The sequence below is a fragment of the Odocoileus virginianus genome, chromosome 23 (genome assembly GCF_023699985.2).
Source record: "Odocoileus virginianus isolate 20LAN1187 ecotype Illinois chromosome 23, Ovbor_1.2, whole genome shotgun sequence".
NCBI classification, from domain to species: domain Eukaryota; kingdom Metazoa; phylum Chordata; class Mammalia; order Artiodactyla; family Cervidae; genus Odocoileus; species Odocoileus virginianus.
The window spans coordinates 16,007,742-16,028,053 of record NC_069696.1 but is presented as its reverse complement, the minus strand read 5'-3'; the positions used below and the strand labels follow the sequence as shown (position 1 = coordinate 16,028,053).

Sequence of the window (20,312 nt, the reverse complement as noted above, 5' to 3'; positions counted from 1 at the left end):
AAATAAGCAGACTGACAATATACAGCCTTGACGTACTCCTTTTCCTATTTGGAACCAGTCTGTTGTTCCATGTCCAATTCTAACTGTTGCTTCCTGACCTGCATACAGGTTTCTCAAGAGGCAGGTCAGGTGTTCTGGTATTCCCATCTCTTTAAGAATTTTTCCACAGTTTATTGTGATCCACACAGTCAAAGGCTTTGGCGTAGTCAATAAAGCAGAACTAGATGTTTTTCTGGGACTCTCTTGCTTTTTCGATGATCCATTGGAGGTTGGCAATTTGATCTCTGGTTCCTCCGTCTTTTCAAAATCCAGCTTGAACATCTGGAAGTTCACGATTCACGTACTGCTGAAGCCTGGCTTGGAGAATTTTGAGCATTACTTTGCTAGCATGTGAGTTGAGTGCAATTGTGTGGTAGTTTGAGCATTCTTTGGCATTGCCTTTCTTTGGGATTGGAATGAAAACTGACCTTTTCCAGTCCTGTGGCCACTGTTGAGTTTTCCAGATTTGCCGGCATATTGAGTGCAGCACTTTCACAGCATCATCTGTCAGGATTTGAAATAGCTCAACTGGAATTCCATCACCTCCACTAGCTTTGTTTGTAGTGATGCTTCCTAAGGCCCACTTGACTTCGCATTCCAGGAGGTCTGGCTCTAGGTGAGTGATCACACCATCGTGGTTATCTGGGTCGTGAAGATTTTTGTACAGTTCTTTTGTGTATTCTTGCCACCTCTTCTTAGTATCTTCTGCTTCTGTTAGGTCCCTACCATCTCTGTCCTTTATTGAGCCCATCTTTGCATGAAATGTTCCCTTGGTATCTCTAATTTTCTGGAAGAGATCTCTAGTCTTTCTCATTTGATTGTTTTCCTCTATTTCTCTGCATTGATCTGTGAGGAAAGCTTTCTTATCTCTCCTTGCTATTCTTTGGAACTCTGCATTCAAATGGGTATATCTTTCTTTTTCTCCTTTGCTTTTCGGTTCCCTTCTTTTCACAGCTATTTGCAAGGCCTCCTCAGACAGCCATTTTGCTTTTTTGCATTTCTTTTTCTTGGGGATGGTCTTGATTCCTGTCTCCTGTACAATGTCATGAACCTCCGTCCATAGTTCATCAGGCACTTTGTCTATCAGATCTAGTCCCTTAAATCTATTTCTCACTTCCACTGTATAGTCAGTAGGGATTTGATTTAGGTCATACCTGAATGGTCTAGTGGTTTTCTCCACTTTCTTCAATTTCAGTCTGTATTTGGCAATAAGGAGTTCATGATCTGCGCCACAGTTAGCTCCTGGTCTTGTTTTTGCTGACTGTATAGAGCTTCTCCATCTTTGGCTGCAAAGAATATAATCACTCTGATTTCGGTGTTGACCATCTGGTGATATCCATGTGTAGTCTTCTCTTGTGTTGTTGGAAGAGGGTGTTTGCTATGACCAGTGCGTTCTCTTGGCAGAACTCTATTAGCCTTTGCCCTGCTTCATTCTGTACTCCAAGGCCAAATTTGCCTGTTATTCCAGGTGTTTCTTAACTTCTACTTCTGCATTCCAGTCCCCTATAATGAAAAGGACATCTTTCTGGGGTGTTAGTTCTAAAAGGTCTTGTAGGTCTTCATAGCACCATTCAACTTCAGCTTCTTCAGTGTTACAGGTCGGAGCATAGGCTTGGATTACCGTGATATTGAATGGTTTGCCTTGGAAATGAACAGAGATCATTCTGTGGTTTTTGAGATCGCATCCAAGTACTGCATTTCGGACTCTTGTTGACTATGATGGCTACTCCACTTCTTCTAAGGGATTCCTGCCCACAGTAGTAGATATAACCCATTCCAGTCCATCTTAGCTTGCTGATTCCTAGAATGTCAATGTTCACTCATGTTCACTCTTGGAGTGGGATGGCTGCGACAGTGCAGAAGTGCGGCCGAGAGGAGCTACCCCACGTCCAAGGTAAGAGAATCCCAAGTAAGACAGTAGGTGCTGAGAGAGGGCATCAGAGGGCAGAGAGACTGAAACCACAGCCACAGAAAACTAGCCAATCTGATCACACGGATCACAGCCTTGTCTAATTCAGTGAAACTAAGCCATGCCGTGTGGGGCCACCCAAGACGGAGGGGTCATGGTGGACAGGTCTGACGGAATGTGATCTATTGGAGAAGGGAATGATGGCAAACCACTTCAGTATTCTTTCCTTGAGAACGCCATGAACAGTCTAAGATAAAATCACAAACCTAAAATAGTATTGTCTGCGATTCTCACACTTAAGCATAGGAAACACACGTCCAGTGCTCCCGTCTGATCAGAGCTGTGCTGCACAAGACGCCGTCTCCCCCTGCCTGCGGCCCCCTCCCCCTGCTGCTCGAGGCTAGGCCACATCACACCGCCACCAGCACTGAGTGCTCACGCGAGGACTGCCCTCTGTGCGCAGGGTCACCCCTGGCCTGAAGCGAGGCGCTCGTCTAATCAGAGCCACCCTTGGACCAATGTAGAGCCAGCAGGTGCAGATGAGATGAGAGAGGGAAGAAGGGCTGCACCCAAGCTCCGAGCTTACTGGGAGTCGCAGCCCAGGGCTCCGGACACAGGGACCGAGGCAGAAGAGGGAAGGGCCTGCAAGGGCTCAGGAGCTGCCGTCTCGTCAGCTTGCGAGGGGGGAAGGGGCGGGGCAGGAAGGGCTCAGGGCACGCTGAAGGCAGGCTCGAGGAGCAGCAGCAGGAGGCTGGGGCACTGGCTCCCAGGGCTGAGGGATGTCCTCCGCCAGTCTAAGCCCCTTGGTGGGCACCCTGACTCACCCCCTGGACTGGACCACTTTTCTCCAGTGCTTTTCCTTGTGATTCTGTCCTACCAAAATAACCACCAATCCTTTTCACATCCAACCCAGAAGGACCACACGTGAAACAGAACCAGACACGTGCACACGTCCCTAAGGTCAACTCCTTCCACACCCTTCAGCCACGTACTTCGCATCACAGGTGATCACGATCCGAGTTTCTCCCCCTGGAGGGATGAGCCCAGCGGGTTCGGACTCTGTCACCTGCTTCTGTGGTGTGTTCTCCTGCTTTAGTCCAGTTTCTCCATTACAGGCACAGTCACCTGGGAGATGAAATTTAAATCCAAAATTAGACCAAAGGTGAGCTGTTCTGACAGCGGTGGTGTTGATGGAAGGGTCTAGCACACACAGTGACCAACAGGCAAAAGTGCACAGGCAGCCTCTCCCCAGTTTAGAATCATTCAGAGGAAGTGGCTTGTCTGAAGCACACTGGGCAGTCTCCAGCTGTCAGCCCTGAGTTACCAGAGTAGGGTCCAGACCCCGCGCCAGCAGTGTCGCCACTGCCCCCACCAGCCCAGACCCGGGAGCAGCTGCACCAGCCCCTGGCCCGAAGGTGCCGGCGTCAGTGCGACGGCCACCTGAGGAGACTCCTCCGCTGTTCACCGAGCTGCCCCCCGGGGGCTGCCCGGCTGTGCTTCCCCCGCAGCGGCCTGGCGAGCTAATGCTTCCATCTGCAACACCCTTCTCCTCCGCAGGAACGCAAGCAGGAGGCGCTGCGGGGCCCAGTCGGGTCCTCTCCAGCGTCTGAAGCCGCAGCTGTCGAGCTTTATCCCAGCCACCCAGCTTGCAGCTGACCAAGTTTTGAGGAACATCTCCTTTATTCCTGGAAAAGGAAAATTAGCTGTGAACAGCGACAGGATTTTTAAAGTAAAACACTGTTACCATAAAACAGAATTCAATCTAACAAGAGAATGACAATTGAAAAGACTTCTAATTAAGTGAAAAGGCTACTTCAGAGCGAAAAATCTAGAAAGATAGACATAAAACGAAAAAAAAACAGGCAAAGTAAAGTTCACTCTACAGAAATTCTTCAATCACAGCTTAAAACCCAACTGTGTAATTCTATTTAAGTGGCAAACTTACTCTATACAGATCACCATATCTTTGCTTTCTCCTTCTTTCAGAGTTCCAAAATTTGTCATCCTTGTGACTTCAATGCCACCTTTGTTTTTGAGCAAAAGGGCTCCATAGGCCTCTTCAGCAGTCCCTGTGGCGGGAGAGGAGTCCCTGGAGAAAGCAACAGGACGCTTTCAGGTCAGCGGGCAGGGGTGTCTGGAGGCCCCGCCCTGCCAGGTGGCACCAACCGCAGGGGACGGGGCATGGAGCCAAGCCCCATAGGAGACGTGGAAGGACACCCTGAGGACTTCTGGGCAGGACAGCAGGTCACCCTCATGAAGAAACCACAAGCCTGCTGACTCCAGAGGAGAGGAGGACCAGCAGTGATACCGAGGGTCTGAGAGCAGGCTGCCTTTGCCAGAGTGGCTCAGGGACCCAAGCCCACTGCACCCAGAAGAAAGAGCATTCAGTGCTCCTCCTCAGACCCTCCCCTCCCTCGGCTGGAGGGAGGCACTTGGCTTGTCAGGGACCCATTTCATTGGGAAAAAGAGTCTGGCTTCAGAGTATCTGAAACTAAAGGAGAATTTTTATCTTCAGAAAATGGGCAGACGCTGCCCTACCCTGCGGAAGGACTGTTCGTCCCCTCTGCTGACACGGCTGTGAAATGCAGGTGCTGCGTCCACCACTTACTCGCAGCTCCTTCCCATCCCTGACCCACCCCATGCCACTCACAAATGGGCTCCTTCACAACTGTCCCCGTCCACACACCAGTGACATCCTCGACCTCAGCCTGCCCACCCCCTCAGACCTGTTTCAGTCACACACCCTGTCCTGTCTTCTTTGCCTTGGCCACACAGCAGCCCTGCCGAGCCTCCCCCAGCCCAGCGTGCTGTGGCAGTGGTCATCTGTCCTACAGCAGGCCCACCACCCAGGGGCTGAGAACTGGCTAACGGGCTCAACCCACCCAGAGCCGGGGGGAGGGCCTGGGACACCACCACAGGCTGGGCCTGGAGGAGCACAGGCCCTGCTGCACACACAGCACTGCTGCTGGCCTTTGGACCCTTAAGTGGGCAGAGGACAGTGGGTCTGAGGGCAGGGCAGCATCCTCGACTTGGGGCTAAAGCCTGAAGGCGGGACCAGCTCAGGAGGAGACAGGGTCAGGGCAGCGGCACAGGGCACAGTGCTTGGGGAGCACTTGCTGGGCTGTGGGCTCCCTGTGAGGAGAGCCGCTCCAGCCGCAGGGGGACATGCCTGTCATCACGCGCCCGGGACCAGGTACCCTCCCTGGATGGAGCAGAGGCCACTGCAGCCGGGGCCCAAAAGAGGCTTACCTGAAGCTTGCCACCCACAGCCAGGGAGCCCCTGCCCACGCCCCCACCCACTCCATTCAGCAGACGTTGAGTCCTCTGGAGACAGAGAGCTGCGGGGCAGGGTAAGGGAAGTGGGCGGAGAGGTAGGCAGGTGGAGCAGTAGGGACCCAGAGTCCTTCTGATGGACGCACTGGCCCTGACGGTGTGCTGGCAGCTCTTTCTCCTGGATGGTCGTCTGGGCCACTCCCGGCCCCCCCCACGGTCCGCCCATGCCCACAGCCAATAGGAACCCAGTTAACTGCGGCATAAAGAGGACGGTCATGGAATCATGTGTCTCAACGACCTGGGGTCTCCTGAGAGCGGCATGAGGTGCTGAGCAACCATGACGCCCATGTGGGCAGGGCCCCGGCTTCTGCTCCAGGCAGCTGGCGGCCAGCACGATCACGTGGCGGGGCGGTCCTCACACCCCTGGGCCCATCAGACAGGCTGAAGCCAGAACTCCTCAGCCTCTCTGCTGGTAGGGGCGAGCGCAATGTGTCTCACACACTTCACTGCTCCACAGATGGGCCGAGTCCTTCTCCAAAAGGGGAGCAAGCCCCACGGGGCAGGAGCACGTGCCCACCAGGTGGTCTGGATGCGGCAGGGCTGCCTGCATGTCCCCTGCTCTGCCCACACCTCATCCGCAGCACAGCTTCATGGCCAGGCCGGCAGCCCACTTCTCCTGAGACAGGCTCCCCGACCTGAGACTCACAGACCCTCCTCCCACATGTGACCTGCTCCTGTGGGACCACAGGACAAACAGGACTGCTGAGGAAGCCGTGTGCGAGCGCCCTAACTGAGCACTAGGGAGAAAGAGCAGAGGCAGGCAGGACGCAGGGCAGTGCTGCTGCTCAAACCCGAGCTCAGGAATGCCTGCAGTGCTCATAAACAGGTGTCAGAGGTGGAGGTCACTGGGACACAGAGAGAAGAATACGGATACAGCAAATTCAGTAACTCTAAAAATCTGCCATGTGTAACACGTTCTGCAAAACACCAGTGTGTGAAAGAGTACAACTCACAAAACCCAAGAAAACATGAAGATCATCAACGTGAGGTCAGGCTCAAGGGGCCATTTTTCACTCAGCCTTCAGTCAACCATGAAGACCCCTCAGTGCCCAGGAGGTCTCCCTCCAGCCCCGCTGGCTCAGAGGATCCTGTTTTGTTGAAGCAACCCTCAGATGCACCCTGGGCCCGCTCCCGCCTCCTCACCACCTCTGCACTGGGGTCATGCACAGTGCCCTCCACACGTAGCAGGACTGGCTGCTCTCCACCACCACTGCGCTGACCACATCATGCCTGCGGGGCATGTAGCCTTCCGGAAGTTTCAGGGAGTCCAAGGTGAAGAAGATGCAATCATCGATCACCCCATTCTTCCCACAAAGGCTGGACACGCAGACCTGCAAGCAGAACACTGGGGCTGGCAGCACATGCACAGTGAGGCGGAAACCAGCGCCTGGAGGGTGGGACTGCTGTGGCCAGCGAGGCGTGGGCCTGGTCGCCGGTGAGAAGCAACGCCCTAGACGGCGCAGGCCAGGCAGAAGCCCGGAGCCGAGCAGCCCAGGGCAGGCTCCACCTCCGCTCGCGGACTCGATTCCCTCCTGTGCTCCAGCCCCGACCCCCCAGACCACGGCTCTGCGAGGAGCGCAGGCAGAGCCCACACCCGCTCTCTGCGTCCCGCCATCAGACACTTTACGCGGAGCACCCCTGTGACCTAGAATTGAAGTACGCCTGCATGCAGGCCGGCCTCCAGTCATCTTGGTAAGAAGTCAGGGTCTTCTCTGACTCTCACTTCACCTGACCTCTCAGTGCACCCAGGACCCACGGACACTCGAGGTCTGGTACCTACCCGGTCCACGCGCTTGTGCCTCAGCGGCTTCACCGAGATGGCCTCGCTGCTCCATGTGCCTGGCCGGATCCAGTACTCAGCCTCCACCCAGTCTCCCTTGCAGGGCTCGAAACCTCCAAGGCAGGGAAACCAGGCAAGTCACTTGGTGACATTGAAACATTAAAGTGTATAAGAGACTCTGAAGTTACCTTTCAGAGCATGGTTATTACATGTATATATAATATATAAGGTATATATTACGTATGTTAATTATATACAACTATATATACTGTATGTGATCATATGTAATACACAATTATATGCTGTATAACACACAGGCATATGTATTATGTTACACATATATAGCAATTTTACACATGTGCACATATAGCATACATGTAGCATGTGGCCAGGCACTGTGGCTGACAGCCGCACTGAGGTGAGCTCCAGGAGGCACGGGTGGTCACGGCGCTCCTCTGCCAGCTCCGGCAGACACGAGGGGCGCCCGCCCGTCCTCCCCGTCAGGGACGCGTGTGTGCGTGGCGACACGGGGAGGCGCGGCCGCGCCGGCCCCGCGCAGGCGGGGCAGCCCCCGGAGCCGCCCGGTGCCCCTGGGGGCTGGCTGGGCGGGCGGAGCGGGGCTCACGGGAGCAGCACGGGAGGCGGCCGCTGAGCTGCTGTGGCTCGTGGCGGGGCTAACCCTGCCGATAGCCATTTGGCTCATCCCAAATGTTTTGTAATAAACATTTTTACTGAGCTGAGAAGACAACAGTGCCTAATAAAACACTGAGTTTGTTTCTCAAGGAAGCTGATGATAAGCACAGAGCAGCCCAAACGCCTACAGACACTGCTTCTCAGCACAGGGGCCACCCAGCATGGCACGGCAGCACAAACCCACGGGAGACACAGCTCCTGGGCGCCAGCTTCCAGGTCGGGGAGTTTTTTAGGAAGATGATGCCCAGAAGCACAAGTTAACACACCACTGAGAAATCTTTACTTGTTGGTTTGCAAGCCATGCCTTAATTTATCAAATAATTGACATAATTTTGCTAATTTTTAATTCTATATCTTCCAACATACATGAGAAGTGAAGCAATAGCTATTACTGTTAGCTGTATAAAAGTTATTTTAAAGAGAAAAACAGTGAGGCAAATAAAAAACTAGTTCATTTTTTCCCCCACCAGAATCATGGAGTCAAAGTAAAGATTTTGGAAGACTATTCTATTGAAGGAGATATATCTGATGTTATTGTGAAAGCTACTGTAATTCAGTTTGAAAACCCAACATTGGAGAAAAGATGATTTGCTTTCACCATGGTAACGCATGGTAGGTGTGAGTTTTGATGGAGCGGTAACAGAACGAGGCCCCTGCGTGCTGAGACGCCTGTGGGGCAGCAGCACTCGGGACCACCGCGCGCCCAGCCCAGGTCTCCCCCACGCTGGGCCGGGCACTGAGCGGGCGGGCAGGCTGCAGCCACGGAGGCCGACGAGGCAACTCAGCCTCAGAGCCCGCGGCAAAGCCCGTGTTAAAACAAACACATCGTGGGGCCTGGGGGCCTGGTCCTCTTGGCTGCCCCGCAGCCTCAATTTTACAAATGGTTGAACCTCTGAAGAAGTGCTTTGTAAATCAACCCTTCAATGGTGCTCCTTCTACTTTTTTCAGGTGAGGGCTCTAAATTTTGGTTATACTTTGTTCAAAATCAGTTGGCAATTTTTAATTAAAGTACTCAGTACATGTGGAAGCAACACATCTTCAGCTTTATGGAATTCCCAGACGGTCCAGTGGTGAGGACTCGGCGCTCTCACTGGTTGTGAAACAAGACTCCACAAGCTGTGCAGCATGGCGGGGTGGGGGTGGGAAGGGTGGGGGTTGAGCGGGAGATGGAACAAAAGAAAAAAATCTTCAGTTCTAAGACTTGTGAACTGCAGTTATTGGGAATACAGCCTGCAAACACGACATGGTGACACTCACTCCCATAAAAGCACAGAGAACCTGAAGCAGCGAGGCCCCATGTGTTGATTCAGCACAGAGCTGAGCACCTGGCCATGATGCCCACCACCTGTGTGAGGAGCCGTTCAATCAAGCCCTCACTTTTAGTTGGATAAACTGATATTCAGCAATGAGTAAGTTAAAACCATCAAGGCCTACAACAAGTCTACAGCTTCCAAATTTGGTGTAAGATTAAAAAAAATCACAGAGATGACTTATTTGATAGATTTCAGTTCATGAAAATATTTGAATACCTCTATACTTACAGAGGTAAAAATCAATACTTGTGAAACACCTGGGCTAAAAAAGTTGGATATTTCAGTAGGAAAAAACCCAGACTTGTTAATAACTCACATTCAGCAGAATCTTCTTTGAGCTTACTAGTATTTCCTCACTTAAAAGGTGGCTCAGTGGTAAAGAATTCACCTGCAATGCAGGAGATGAGGGTTCAATCCCTGATCTGGGAAGATCCCAGCAGAAGGGAATGGCAACCCACTCCAGCATTCTAGCCTGGGAAATCACATGGACAGAGGAGCCTAGTGGGCTACACTCCATGGGGGGTCGAAAAGAGTTGAACATGACTTAGCGACTGAGCATACAAAAGCCTACAGGGAGAGCCCATCAAAGGTGCCTACAATTTCAAGTTCATCGACCATAAAATGCAGCTTTGAGGAAGACTCCAGGCCACTGTATGAAAAAATGAAGCTAAGATAACACTGAAAAATGTACGTTCCTCAGAACAATACCAGTGACATGGTATTAGGGCTGCTAAGAAATGAAAAGATGTTAAGACACACAAAGAATATAATGGCTAAAAAAAAAAAAAAAAAGAATATAATGGCTACACAATCAAGATTAAATTGTTTTTCTATTCTTTAATGTACCCAGGTATAATTTTTCTTTTTTTTTAGAAGGAATTTTAGCACTGCAAATAGTTTTTGAATATCAGTAAAGGCCCACCAATATAATAAAATAAATGTGCTAATTGATATATATATACACACACACACACACATTCACATTTAAAAATGATTTAATCTTAACCAATTTGAATGTCCCTTTCACTTCTCCACTGTGTGCCGGCTTGGCCACTCACTTGCCTGGTGCCCTGTTACGGTCACAGGAGAGGAGCGAAGCCACAGGCAGGCCACAGGGTGGGGGTGCTGAGCCCAATCTCACTCCCCACATCCTCAATCTGCTGGTGCTCCCCCCAGGTTAATCCCAACCAGAAGGCAGAGGGCAAGGCTGTGGTCCACACAGGGCAGGCCTAGGGTCAGAGAAGGGGGAGATCTAGGTAAAGGGGTCCAGCCTTGAGGTGGGTCGCAGGTCAGACAGAGGTCTGGGATAAGCCCCAGGAAGCAGGAACCATGTGCTGGGTCAAGGCTTTCAGGGCAACACTCTGAGGACCTCAGGGATGCTGGGAGATGAAAACTGGTCCCTGGACTGGACACATCAATCACTGAAGGGTCATCCAGACAGGGGACAGGGCCCCTCGACTACACAGCCCAGCAGGGTGTCCAGATCACGGGCCTCCCCCCACCAAGCTCCTCTAAGTCCTGCCTGAGGATAAAGCATGTATAGGGCTGTTTCTCCTCAGGAGGGACAGCAAGGGCTCCCTCATCTGGGTCTCCTCCTGCCTTGCTCCCTACCCACCACTGAAGACGGCAGGCACACAATAAATAGTTTTTCAAGAAATGATGCTGACAAATTATTTCTTTAAGCTTAAAAACAGAATCTTAGGTCAGCTAATGTGTGTGTGCTCAGTCCTTCAGTTGAGTCTGACTCTTTGCCGACTCCATGAACTGCAGCCTGCCAGGTTCCTCTGTCCATGGGATTTTCCAGGCTAGAATATTAGAGTGGGTTGCCATTTTCTCCTCCAGGGGATCTTCCCAACCCAGGGACCAAACCCGGGTCTCTTGTGTCTCCTATATTGGAAACTGGACTCTTTATCACTGTGCCATCTAGGAATATCAGCTAAAACCATATGCAATTAAAAATGTACTATCGGAAAAGTACCAGGTTATCCCCAAGTCCTATTTTAAAACACCGGAAACAACTAAAAAAAAAAATCACAGTACCTCTGTGCATCTATGACATTGTTGTCTTAGGTCAGGAGCAACAATGATGGAAAAGGAACAGCTACCTAGGAGTTGGCAACTGCACGGCAAACACCACAGATGAGGGGCACTGTGGCGCCGGCGCCAGCGCCTGAGCCTGAGCTCGCTGCTGCTCCCACCACAAGCCTTCGCCCAGAGGGAACCCAGACGTGGCCCTTTCAGTGATGCGAGCAGTCACCTCAACTCTATCCACGAACATTTTTTAAAAACCACAAAAACTGATTGTGAATGTGAAGCAGAGACCTGCCCAGCGCACCTTCACACACACTCTCCAGGGAGAAGTACGTGGTCTGGCTGATGTAGCCCTCGCGGTCCATCAGCGAGGTCACGCAGCCGATCAGCACCCGGGGGCTGGAGTCCGAGAGCCCCCCACCGTGGCTCTTGCTGTCATCGTCCCATTTATCCGAGACAGCTTCCACCTGCAAGACAGACAAACCACCACTTAGCACATGCCGAGGACCACAAAGAAAGCCAAATACTGGCCAAGACCCCCTATGAACACTGAGGCAAAAATCCCAACGAAACACAGGCAAACCGAATGCAGCTGCATGGTGAGGGGCTGCACATCATGATGGAGAGGGGTTCCTCCCAGAACACAGACATGGCTCAACAAATGCAAACCAGTCACCACCATCCAGCAATCTGGCAGAACAAATGAAAAATTATATAGTTATCTCAGTTGGTGCAGAAAAGGCATCTGATAAAACCCAACACCTTTTTTTAAGATAAAAATACTCAATTAATTAGGAAGACACTGGAACTTCCTCAGTACTATAAAGACCACGTATGACCCAATGCTCCCATGACACTCAGTGGTGAGAGGCTGAAAGCTTTTCCCCAGGATAAGGAAAAAGGCAAGGATGCGCGCTTTCACCACTTCTGTTCAACAGAATACTGAAAGTCCCAGCCAAAGCAACTAGCCAAGAAGAAATTTTAATGTCCAGATTGGAAAGGAAGAAGTAAAACTATCTATTTGAAGTTGACATCAGAAGAGCTGACTCATTGGAAAAGACCTTGATGCTGGGAAAGATTGAATGGAGGAGGAGAAGGGGACGACAGAGGATGAGACGTTTGGACGGCATTACCGACTCAATGGACATGAGTTTGAGCAAGTTCTGGGAGATGAAGGACAGGGAAGCCTGGCATGCTGTGGTCCATGGGATTGCAAAGAGTTGAAGACAACTGAGGGACTGAACAACAACAAATGATCTAATATGGGCTTCCCTGAAGACTTAGATGGTAAAGAATCTGCCTGGAATGCAGGAGACCTGGGTTTGATCCTTGGAGTCAGGAATATCCTCTAGATAAGGGAATGGGGCTACCCATTCCAGGATTCTTGCCTGGAGAATTCCATGGAAAAGAAGCCTGGCGGGCTACTGTCCACAGGGTTGCAAAAAGTCAAATATTACTGAGTGAGATTTTACATCCAGAAAATGCTAAAGAATCCACAAAACACCTCTTTGAGCCAATAAACAAATTCAGCAAAGTTATCGGATACAAAAATCAACATACAAAAATCAGCTATATTTCTATTTACCTGTAATAAATGATTCAAAAAAACTGAGAAAACAATTCCGTTTATGATAGCATCAAAAAAGAATCAAATATGTAAGAATAAATTAAACCCAAAAGGTGAAAGACTTATACACTGAAACTACAAATGTGACTGAAAGAAGTTGAAGTGTTACTCAGTCATGTTCGACTCTTTGCGACCCCATGGACTGGGGCCCGCCAGGCTCCTCCATCTATGGGATTTCCCAGGCAAGAATACTGGAGTAGGTTGCCATTTCCTTCTCCAGGGGATCTTCCTGACTGAGGGATCGGACTCAGGTCTCCCGAACTGCAGGCGGACTCTTTAACATCTGAGCCACCAGGGAAGCCCTCACCAGGAAAGAAGTTAGAGAAGACACAAATAAGTGGAAACACACCCCACGTCCACAGATTAACATGAAGACATCAATACTGCCCAAAGTGATCAATGGAGTCAATGCAATCTTGGTCAAAATCCCAATGATAGTTGTTTTTTTTTTTCTAATGATGGTTTTTGAAGAAACAGAAAAACCCATCCTCAAATTCATATGGAAACAAAATCAATACAATTCTCAAAAATAAACTTGAGAAGGAATCTGCAGAACATAGTGAACAAAAAGACCACAAAGGAAGGCTTGAATAAGTGGACCCAATTTGTAGCTGGTGAACCTCGCCCTGACCCACGTCACTTGACCTCAGTGGATCCATGGACCCCGTGCTGGTCCAGGTGAGTCTGAGCCAAGGAGGAGGAACATCAGGACGGCTCTAATGCTCACCCAGAACAGAGCAGAGCCGGAGAAGCCCCTCCACAGACAGGAAGAGGGAGAGCAGCCTGCCACCCAAGCGTGTGACTGTGCCACGGGGGCCAAGTGAAGGCGTTAGGGCCGATAGGGTCCAGACAGGGCCCCAGGCAGGTGGGGTCCCGGGACCTTCCAACTCAGTAGGAAAGACTGGACCACTCAGCAGACGACTGGCGAGCTACCAGGAAAGAAACGTCTGGTTCCTTCTTTCAGTCCACACAGCCAATGAGTTCCAGGGAAATTAAACATTTAAATGTCAATAAACAATTTTTCAGAGGAAAATCTGAGTGCATGTCTGTACTGAGAAGTATGAAAAGCCTCTCTAAGGATTCATACAAAGCCCCAGAGCCACAAGAAACAGACAGACCCATTAACTACATGGAATGAAACTTAATCCCGTAATGTAGAAAGTTTAATTTTAAATAGCTGAATCCAACAAACAAAATGGATAAAGGACACTAAAATAACTCACAGGAAAAAAATGTGAATATTTAGTCTATTTTAAGGCTTAAATGCAAATTAAAACAATAAGATCATTTATCAAAGTGACTGGTGAAGATTTCAAAGATGCCTAAGTCCACACCCTTGCCAACACAGGTGACAAGTCTCTCATCCTGCTCCTGAGTATAATTAGCACAAAGTTCTTGAAGGATAATTTGATGATAACATTAAAATGTTAAACATGCATACCCTCTAACTAACATCAGGAAATTAGAGTGTAATAATACTATTTATTTTTAAAGAAAAATTTGCTGCATAGTAGAGTTCATTAATTATCTTTGCTAACTGGATAACAAAGGGTCCAAACCGCTGTCATTTGTAACAACAGTTTTTTAAATGACTAGAAGAATAGATAATGAAGTGGTAACACTGATTCCCTCCACAGCACAAAACTACAGGTCGTCTCTGAGAGGAGGATGGTGGTGCAAAGCTCAAGGCGGAGAAAATTCTTCCTCAACAACTCAGGTCTTACCCGGATTGCTTTCAGTCCATTTGACACCTTATTTTCTTCCACAACTGCAATAACTTCCTGTCCGACATTTAGAAGCACTTTGCTAGTCACAGCCTCATTGGAGAAGTAGATCAAATCATCAATCATGCCATAATCACTGCAGTATCTTGTCACAACACCCTGGACAGTTTTCAACCTGGTGTCACCTGAGACAGGTAAACAGAGAGGTTACATTGACCGCAAAGCAAGTGCACACTACAGTTGAGCCTCCCAGAGAACAGTGGAGCTCAGAGCATCCTTGTGGCTGAGAACCTCCCTGGAGAGCAGAGTGCTCAGAAAGTGGGGTTTTGGAGGCAGACCTCCCAGGTTACTCCAAGGGGCACAGGTGGTAGGCATCATGGGGAGAGCTCTGGCTCTGGAGCCATGCTGCCCGGGTTTGATGCCCAGCTCTTGCCCTGCCATCTGGGGAACCCTGGGCTAGGTCTGTGCCTGTCCTCATCTGTAAAATGGAGACAGTTACAGTCCAAGAGAGCTGTGTGAAGGTTATCACACAACAGAATGTGCAGAGCACAGACCTCTGCGTGGCTGGCACAGGCTGGGGGCTGCTTTAGAGCAGCAGTGGGGGAGTCACTACTGCGCACTCTCATCACCACTACTGTCTTTGTCATCACCAATACTACCAGCAGCAGGGGTAGGAGATTCAGTATTATTTCATCATACCAGGAATGGCTTCCTAGATGGCCCAATGGTAGAAGAAACTATCAGCAATGCCAGAGACCCAGGTTCAATTCCTTCTCAGGAACATCCCCTGGAGCAGGAAATGGCAAGCCACTCTAGTATTCTTGCCTGGAGAATCCCATGGACAGAGGAGCCTGTGGGCTATAGCCCACTGGGTCGCAAGGAGTGGGACACAACTGAGCACTCAATCCTAGGCTGGCACTACTGGAAGATTCTGGGCCTGGGGGGCAAGTCCGGGGCAGAGCTGGCCTGCCCTCATCCACTCAGAGACCTGGGCCTACAACTCCTGCTCCTTCTCAGACCCAGAAGACACCCGCGTGTCTCCCGGCTCGGCTGGAAGCCCACTGAGGCCGAGCTGTAATCCTATTGCTGCTTGAGGGGCTGCACTGACAGACAAGGTCTGGATGGGTGAAGCGACCTGCTCCAGGCCGCAGTTTGCTGAAGAGGCCAGAATGCCGGCGACGGACGGCTAATAACATGTTGCGACAAGTAGTTCCATGACTGACGTTCCGGCTTCTCTAGCGAAGAATTTCCTGGTTTTGGAGGTTACAGAAAGCAACTAGAGACTCACTACCCAGCGCTCAAGTCTCGGACAGAAGGAGGGGTTGGGAGAAAATGCCAAGAACCTTGGGGAACGTGTAATTCCGGGTGCCAGAATCACAAGTACTGCCTGGACTTCAGGAACTGGGTTCGAAGACAATTTCAAGAAGAGCAAGACCCCACGGGACTAAAAGGACAGTTTAGGACAGCCGGGGTCACCCTTTCCAGAGCCGTCGACACACCCAACTGCTGGGGCACGGACAGAGAAAGAACGGGAACCTGTCCAGAGGGACTGGTGTCAGGGCGCTCGCAGCGCGCGAAAAAACTAAACCAGGAGACACAGATCCTACGCTGGGAAGAGATCGCCATGAGAGATACGCCTCAGCTTCGAGGGAAAAGACAATATAAAGGTGACGCCGGGGTCTCTCGGACCCTGGTCTGGTCAAGCCAACGCCCTGGGACCCGGCTCGGGCCACTCCCCACCCCCACCCTCAGTGCAGGCGCGGGAACCAGGCTTCGCGAGCCTCGGGGGCTACTACTAGGTCACCAGCCGCCCCCGCCCCGGCAGTGTCCAGTGAGGCCGGGCCGTCTCAGGGGCCGCGCGGCCCGCCCTCCCCGCGAGGCACCTTCCACGAGCTCGGGCCCCAGAGGCCTGGTCTCCTCCTCTGGGCAGTCCGCCTTCCTCCAGAAGAAGGAAACCACCTTGGCCGCGAGGCGCAGCATGGCCTGGGCTCCCAGCCTCAGCGCCGCAGCCTGAGGAGCCCGCACGCGGCACGCCGCTCCTGTCGCCAATGGGCTGCCGCGCTCGCGCCAGCGCGCCCTGGAGCTTGGCCAATAGGGTTGCGGCGCGTGCGCCCAGCCGGTGCAGTTCAGCCAATGGGTGTGCCGCACGCGGAGACTTAGCCGCGAGTGGTGGGCGGTTGCGACCGTTAGTGCGGCCTGTGGGAGTGACGTCACGCCTGTGCTGGTGGGCGGGACCTGGAGCAGGTTGGCCGGACTTCGTGCAGGCAAGCTGGGTAGGTGTGTTTGCCTCCTTCTGGGCGGCAGCCGGCTGAACGTTTGGCTGCTCGGTGTTGTTAGGTGTAGCTTTGGCAAATGTTCCTGTGGCTCAGATGGTAAAGCGTCTGCCCGCAATGCGGGAGACCCGGGTTCAATCCCTGGGTCGGGAAGATGCCCTGGAGAAGGAAATGGCAACCCACTCCAGTACTCTTGCCTGGAAAATGCCATGGACAGAGGAGCCTGGTAGGCTACAGTCCATGGGGTCGCGAACAGTCGGACACGACTGAGCGACTTCACTTCACTGTATCAAGTTGGAGAAGTACCCTCTGCCCACTTTTCTGAGAGTTGTTACAGTGCTTGGCTGTGGTTTTCTCAGGTGATTTTCCTGTGTCTAGTGAAATGACGTCTTGTTTTTTCTATTTTAGCGTGTTAATGAGGATGAATTACATTGATTGAATTTTCAAATGTTAAGAAAGAAAGTGAAGTCGCTCAGTCGTGTCCAACTGTTCGCGACCCCATGGACTGTAGCCCACCAGGCTCCTCTGTCCATGGCATTTTCCAGGCAAGAGTACTGGAGTGGGTTGCCATTTCCTTCTCCAGGGGATCTTCCCAACCCAGGGATCAAACCCAGGTCTCCCGCACTGCGGGCAGACGCGCTACCATCTGAGAAATGTTAAACCACCCTGCATTCCAGGGAAGCTCAACTTCCCAGGTCATGATGTATTATCTGTTTTGTATATTGATCCAGCTTGGTAACATTTGGTCAAGGGTGGTATGTTTGTGCCTGAGTGATGAGGAATGTTTCATTTATTGTGGTGTGGGGCAGTCCTCCGGGCTTATACCTGACTTGGCTTGAAATCTGTGCTAACTGGAACAGCCTGCCTCGTGGCCTATCAAACACATACATCTGTTTTAACAAATTCAACTTTTATATTCGTTAAAGGGCTGTTACCAATATTCAGCAATATTGCATAAACTTTGGTAATTTTAAGGGATTTGTCCATTTTAGCCAACGTGTCAAATTGTTGGCATAGATTGTTCATAGTATTTCCTTACTATCCTTTTAATGTCTCTGTGATCCACTATGATGAACCATCTTTCATTCCTGACTTTGGTAATGAATGTCTGTCGTCTTGTCTTCATCAGTCTAGCTACATGTTTATCAATTTTATTTATCTTTTAAAAAAATACCTTTTGGTTTCATTCCAGATCTGAAAGAGACACGTGCACCCCAATGTTCATCACAGCACTGTTTATAATAGCCAGGACATGGAAGCAACCCAGATGCCCATCAGCAGACGAATGGATGAGGAAGCTGTGGTACATATACACCATGGAATATTACTCAGCCATTAAAAAGAATTCATTTGAATCAGTTCTAATGAGATGGATGAAACTGGAGCCCATTATACAGAGCGAAGTAAGCCAGAAAGATAAAGACCATTACAGTATACTAACACATATATATGGACTTTAGAAAGATGGTAACGAGAACCCTATATGCAAAACAGAAAAAGAGACTCAGATGTATAGAACAGAATTGTGGACTCTGGGAGAAGGCGAGGGTGGGATGTTTCAAGAGAACAGCATTGAAACATGTATATTATCTAGGGTGAAACAGATCACCAGCCCAGGTTGGATGCATGACACAAGTGCTCGGGCCTGGTGGACTGGGAAGACCCAGAGGGATCGGGTGGAGAGGGAGGTGGGAGGGGGGACTGGGATGGGGAATACATGTAAATCCATGGCTAATTCATTTCAATGTATGACAAAAACTACTGTAATGATGTAAAGTAATTAGCCTCCAACTAATAAAAATAAATGGAAAAAAAAATACATATATATGGAATCTAGAAAAAAAAAATAAAAAAATACCTTTTGGTTTCATTGACTTTTTTCTATTCATTATTTCCTGCCTTCTCTTCCTCCTCCTCCTCCTTCTCCCCCTTCCACTCCTCTTCTTCTTCCTCCCCCTTCTTCTAGTTTGATTTGTGCTTTTCTAACTTTTTAAGCTGGAAAATTAGATAATGAATTTTGGAATGGAACTTTCTTCATTTTTAACATAAGCACTTAAGACCATATATTACTCTAAGCACCAATTAGTTGCATATACAATTTTTTTTAAAGTTTTTGTTTATTTTTGGCTGAGCTGGGTCTTTGTTGATTTGCGTGGGCTTTGTCTAGCTGTGGCGAGCAGGCCTGTGGCTGAGTCGTTCCGTGGACAGAACTCCTGATCTCTGTCTTCTATCTCAGGTGAGGCAGCTGTACTTGTCAGGCCAGGAAGCTTCCAGTGCCCCGGAATCCTGCTCCCCTTATCTCGCGTCATTCAGACTGCAGGTCAGCTTGACTTTTCAGTCTGTCGGGAATCTGGTGGCTTCTCACCACCCCCGCGGCTCCCCCTCCATCCCACCAACGCCTGCTCTCACGGGCTGTGCTGTGACCTGTGCTCCACGCAGCTGAATGCTCGCGCTCCTGCCCTGCAAGAGCATCTCGCAGTCAAAGCCACAGCCGGCTCCGCGTCCTCAGGCGCCTCGTGCCTGGGCGCCTCGCCTGCCCCCTGCCTCGCGGGGTCCCTGTGCCCACCGGCCTCCAGCCTTGCCACCTCAGTGCCTCTGCACCTGGGGTGCTGGTGCTCCCCTGCCCTCCTTGCCCCCCAGCGAGGCCCACCCCAACTCCCCCAAGTAGCCCCCACGCCCTCCCTGGACTTATTTGCCATCACAGAGGAAGCCAGGTGCGTCACCGTAGAAGACACCCGTTTAGCCCCTGTGTGCCTGTCCCCCGTCGGGCTGTGGCCTCCACATGGGAAGGGCCGTGGCCTGTCCCGCCCATCCCACAAGTGTGCGCTGGACAGCGGGGTGAATGTTGATGCACGAGCAGGACCTGGGCAGCACAGAGGGAGAGGCGGCACTTTAGGAACAGAGTCCTTTCGAGGGGTGGGGCTTGTTCTAGAGACTGGTGTTGCTGCCGGAGATGAGGAAGTTCTTCCCAGGATGCATGGGAGGCGTTTGTCCCACCATCTCTAATTCCAGACTGCTTATTTGTGTTTCTTAGAGAACAACTTGGGAAATGCACAGACGTGGTGAAACCTGCATAATGTGCTCTTTTTCAAACAAAGAGAGAAGCGAAGAGTTCCACCGGTTGACAATCTCCCTGTTAGTTGCACTTAATTGCTTTAAAAGGCAGTCACTAAAGAGGTTTGGGAGGTTTTCAATGTTTAAAATCCCTTCTTGACCTCACAATTTGTGAAAATTAATTCTAATACTTTTTGATTGGTTGAAGAGCTAAGACCCTGAGCATCCTGTGATGGGAAGCTGAAGCCTCTGCTTGGGCGTGATGTGGGCTTGTGGTCTGAGCAGCCAGCTCTGTGAAAGGCTTCAGCTCCTGAGAACACAAGAGACTGACGTTGTGATCATGGGGCACCGGAATGTCTGCACCAACCGACCTGGGGGCTCGTCTTCTGATGTCAGGTCTTTTTGCCTTTATACTGTTCATGGGTTCTCAAGGCAAAAGTATGATGTGGTTTGCTGTTTCCTCCTCTAGTGGACCACGTTTTGTCAGAACTCTCCACCATGACTTGTCTGTCTTGGGTGGCCCTGCATGGCATGGC

The 20,312-nt window shown here is 50.6% G+C and overlaps 1 protein-coding gene across 2 annotated transcripts in view; it reads right to left on the bottom strand.

The window, feature by feature from the left end:
- Positions 1–16,468, bottom strand: part of MOV10L1 (Mov10 like RNA helicase 1) — a 58,725-nt gene extending 42,257 nt beyond the window's left edge. For both annotated transcript variants that reach the window (XR_011482980.1, XM_070453547.1), the window contains exons 1-8: positions 16,333–16,468; positions 14,450–14,634; positions 11,403–11,565; positions 7,062–7,174; positions 6,425–6,612; positions 3,894–4,037; positions 3,389–3,633; positions 2,941–3,073 (exon numbers count right to left, since the gene is read on the bottom strand). Coding sequence is in view for 1 of the 2 variants with exons in the window: in XM_070453547.1 (XP_070309648.1) it covers positions 2,941–3,073; positions 3,389–3,633; positions 3,894–4,037; positions 6,425–6,612; positions 7,062–7,174; positions 11,403–11,565; positions 14,450–14,634; positions 16,333–16,429 (1,268 nt within the window). In the remaining variant the exon portion in view is untranslated. The remainder of the gene's footprint in view (positions 1–2,940; positions 3,074–3,388; positions 3,634–3,893; positions 4,038–6,424; positions 6,613–7,061; positions 7,175–11,402; positions 11,566–14,449; positions 14,635–16,332) is intronic.
- Positions 16,469–20,312: the final 3,844 nt, after the last annotated feature.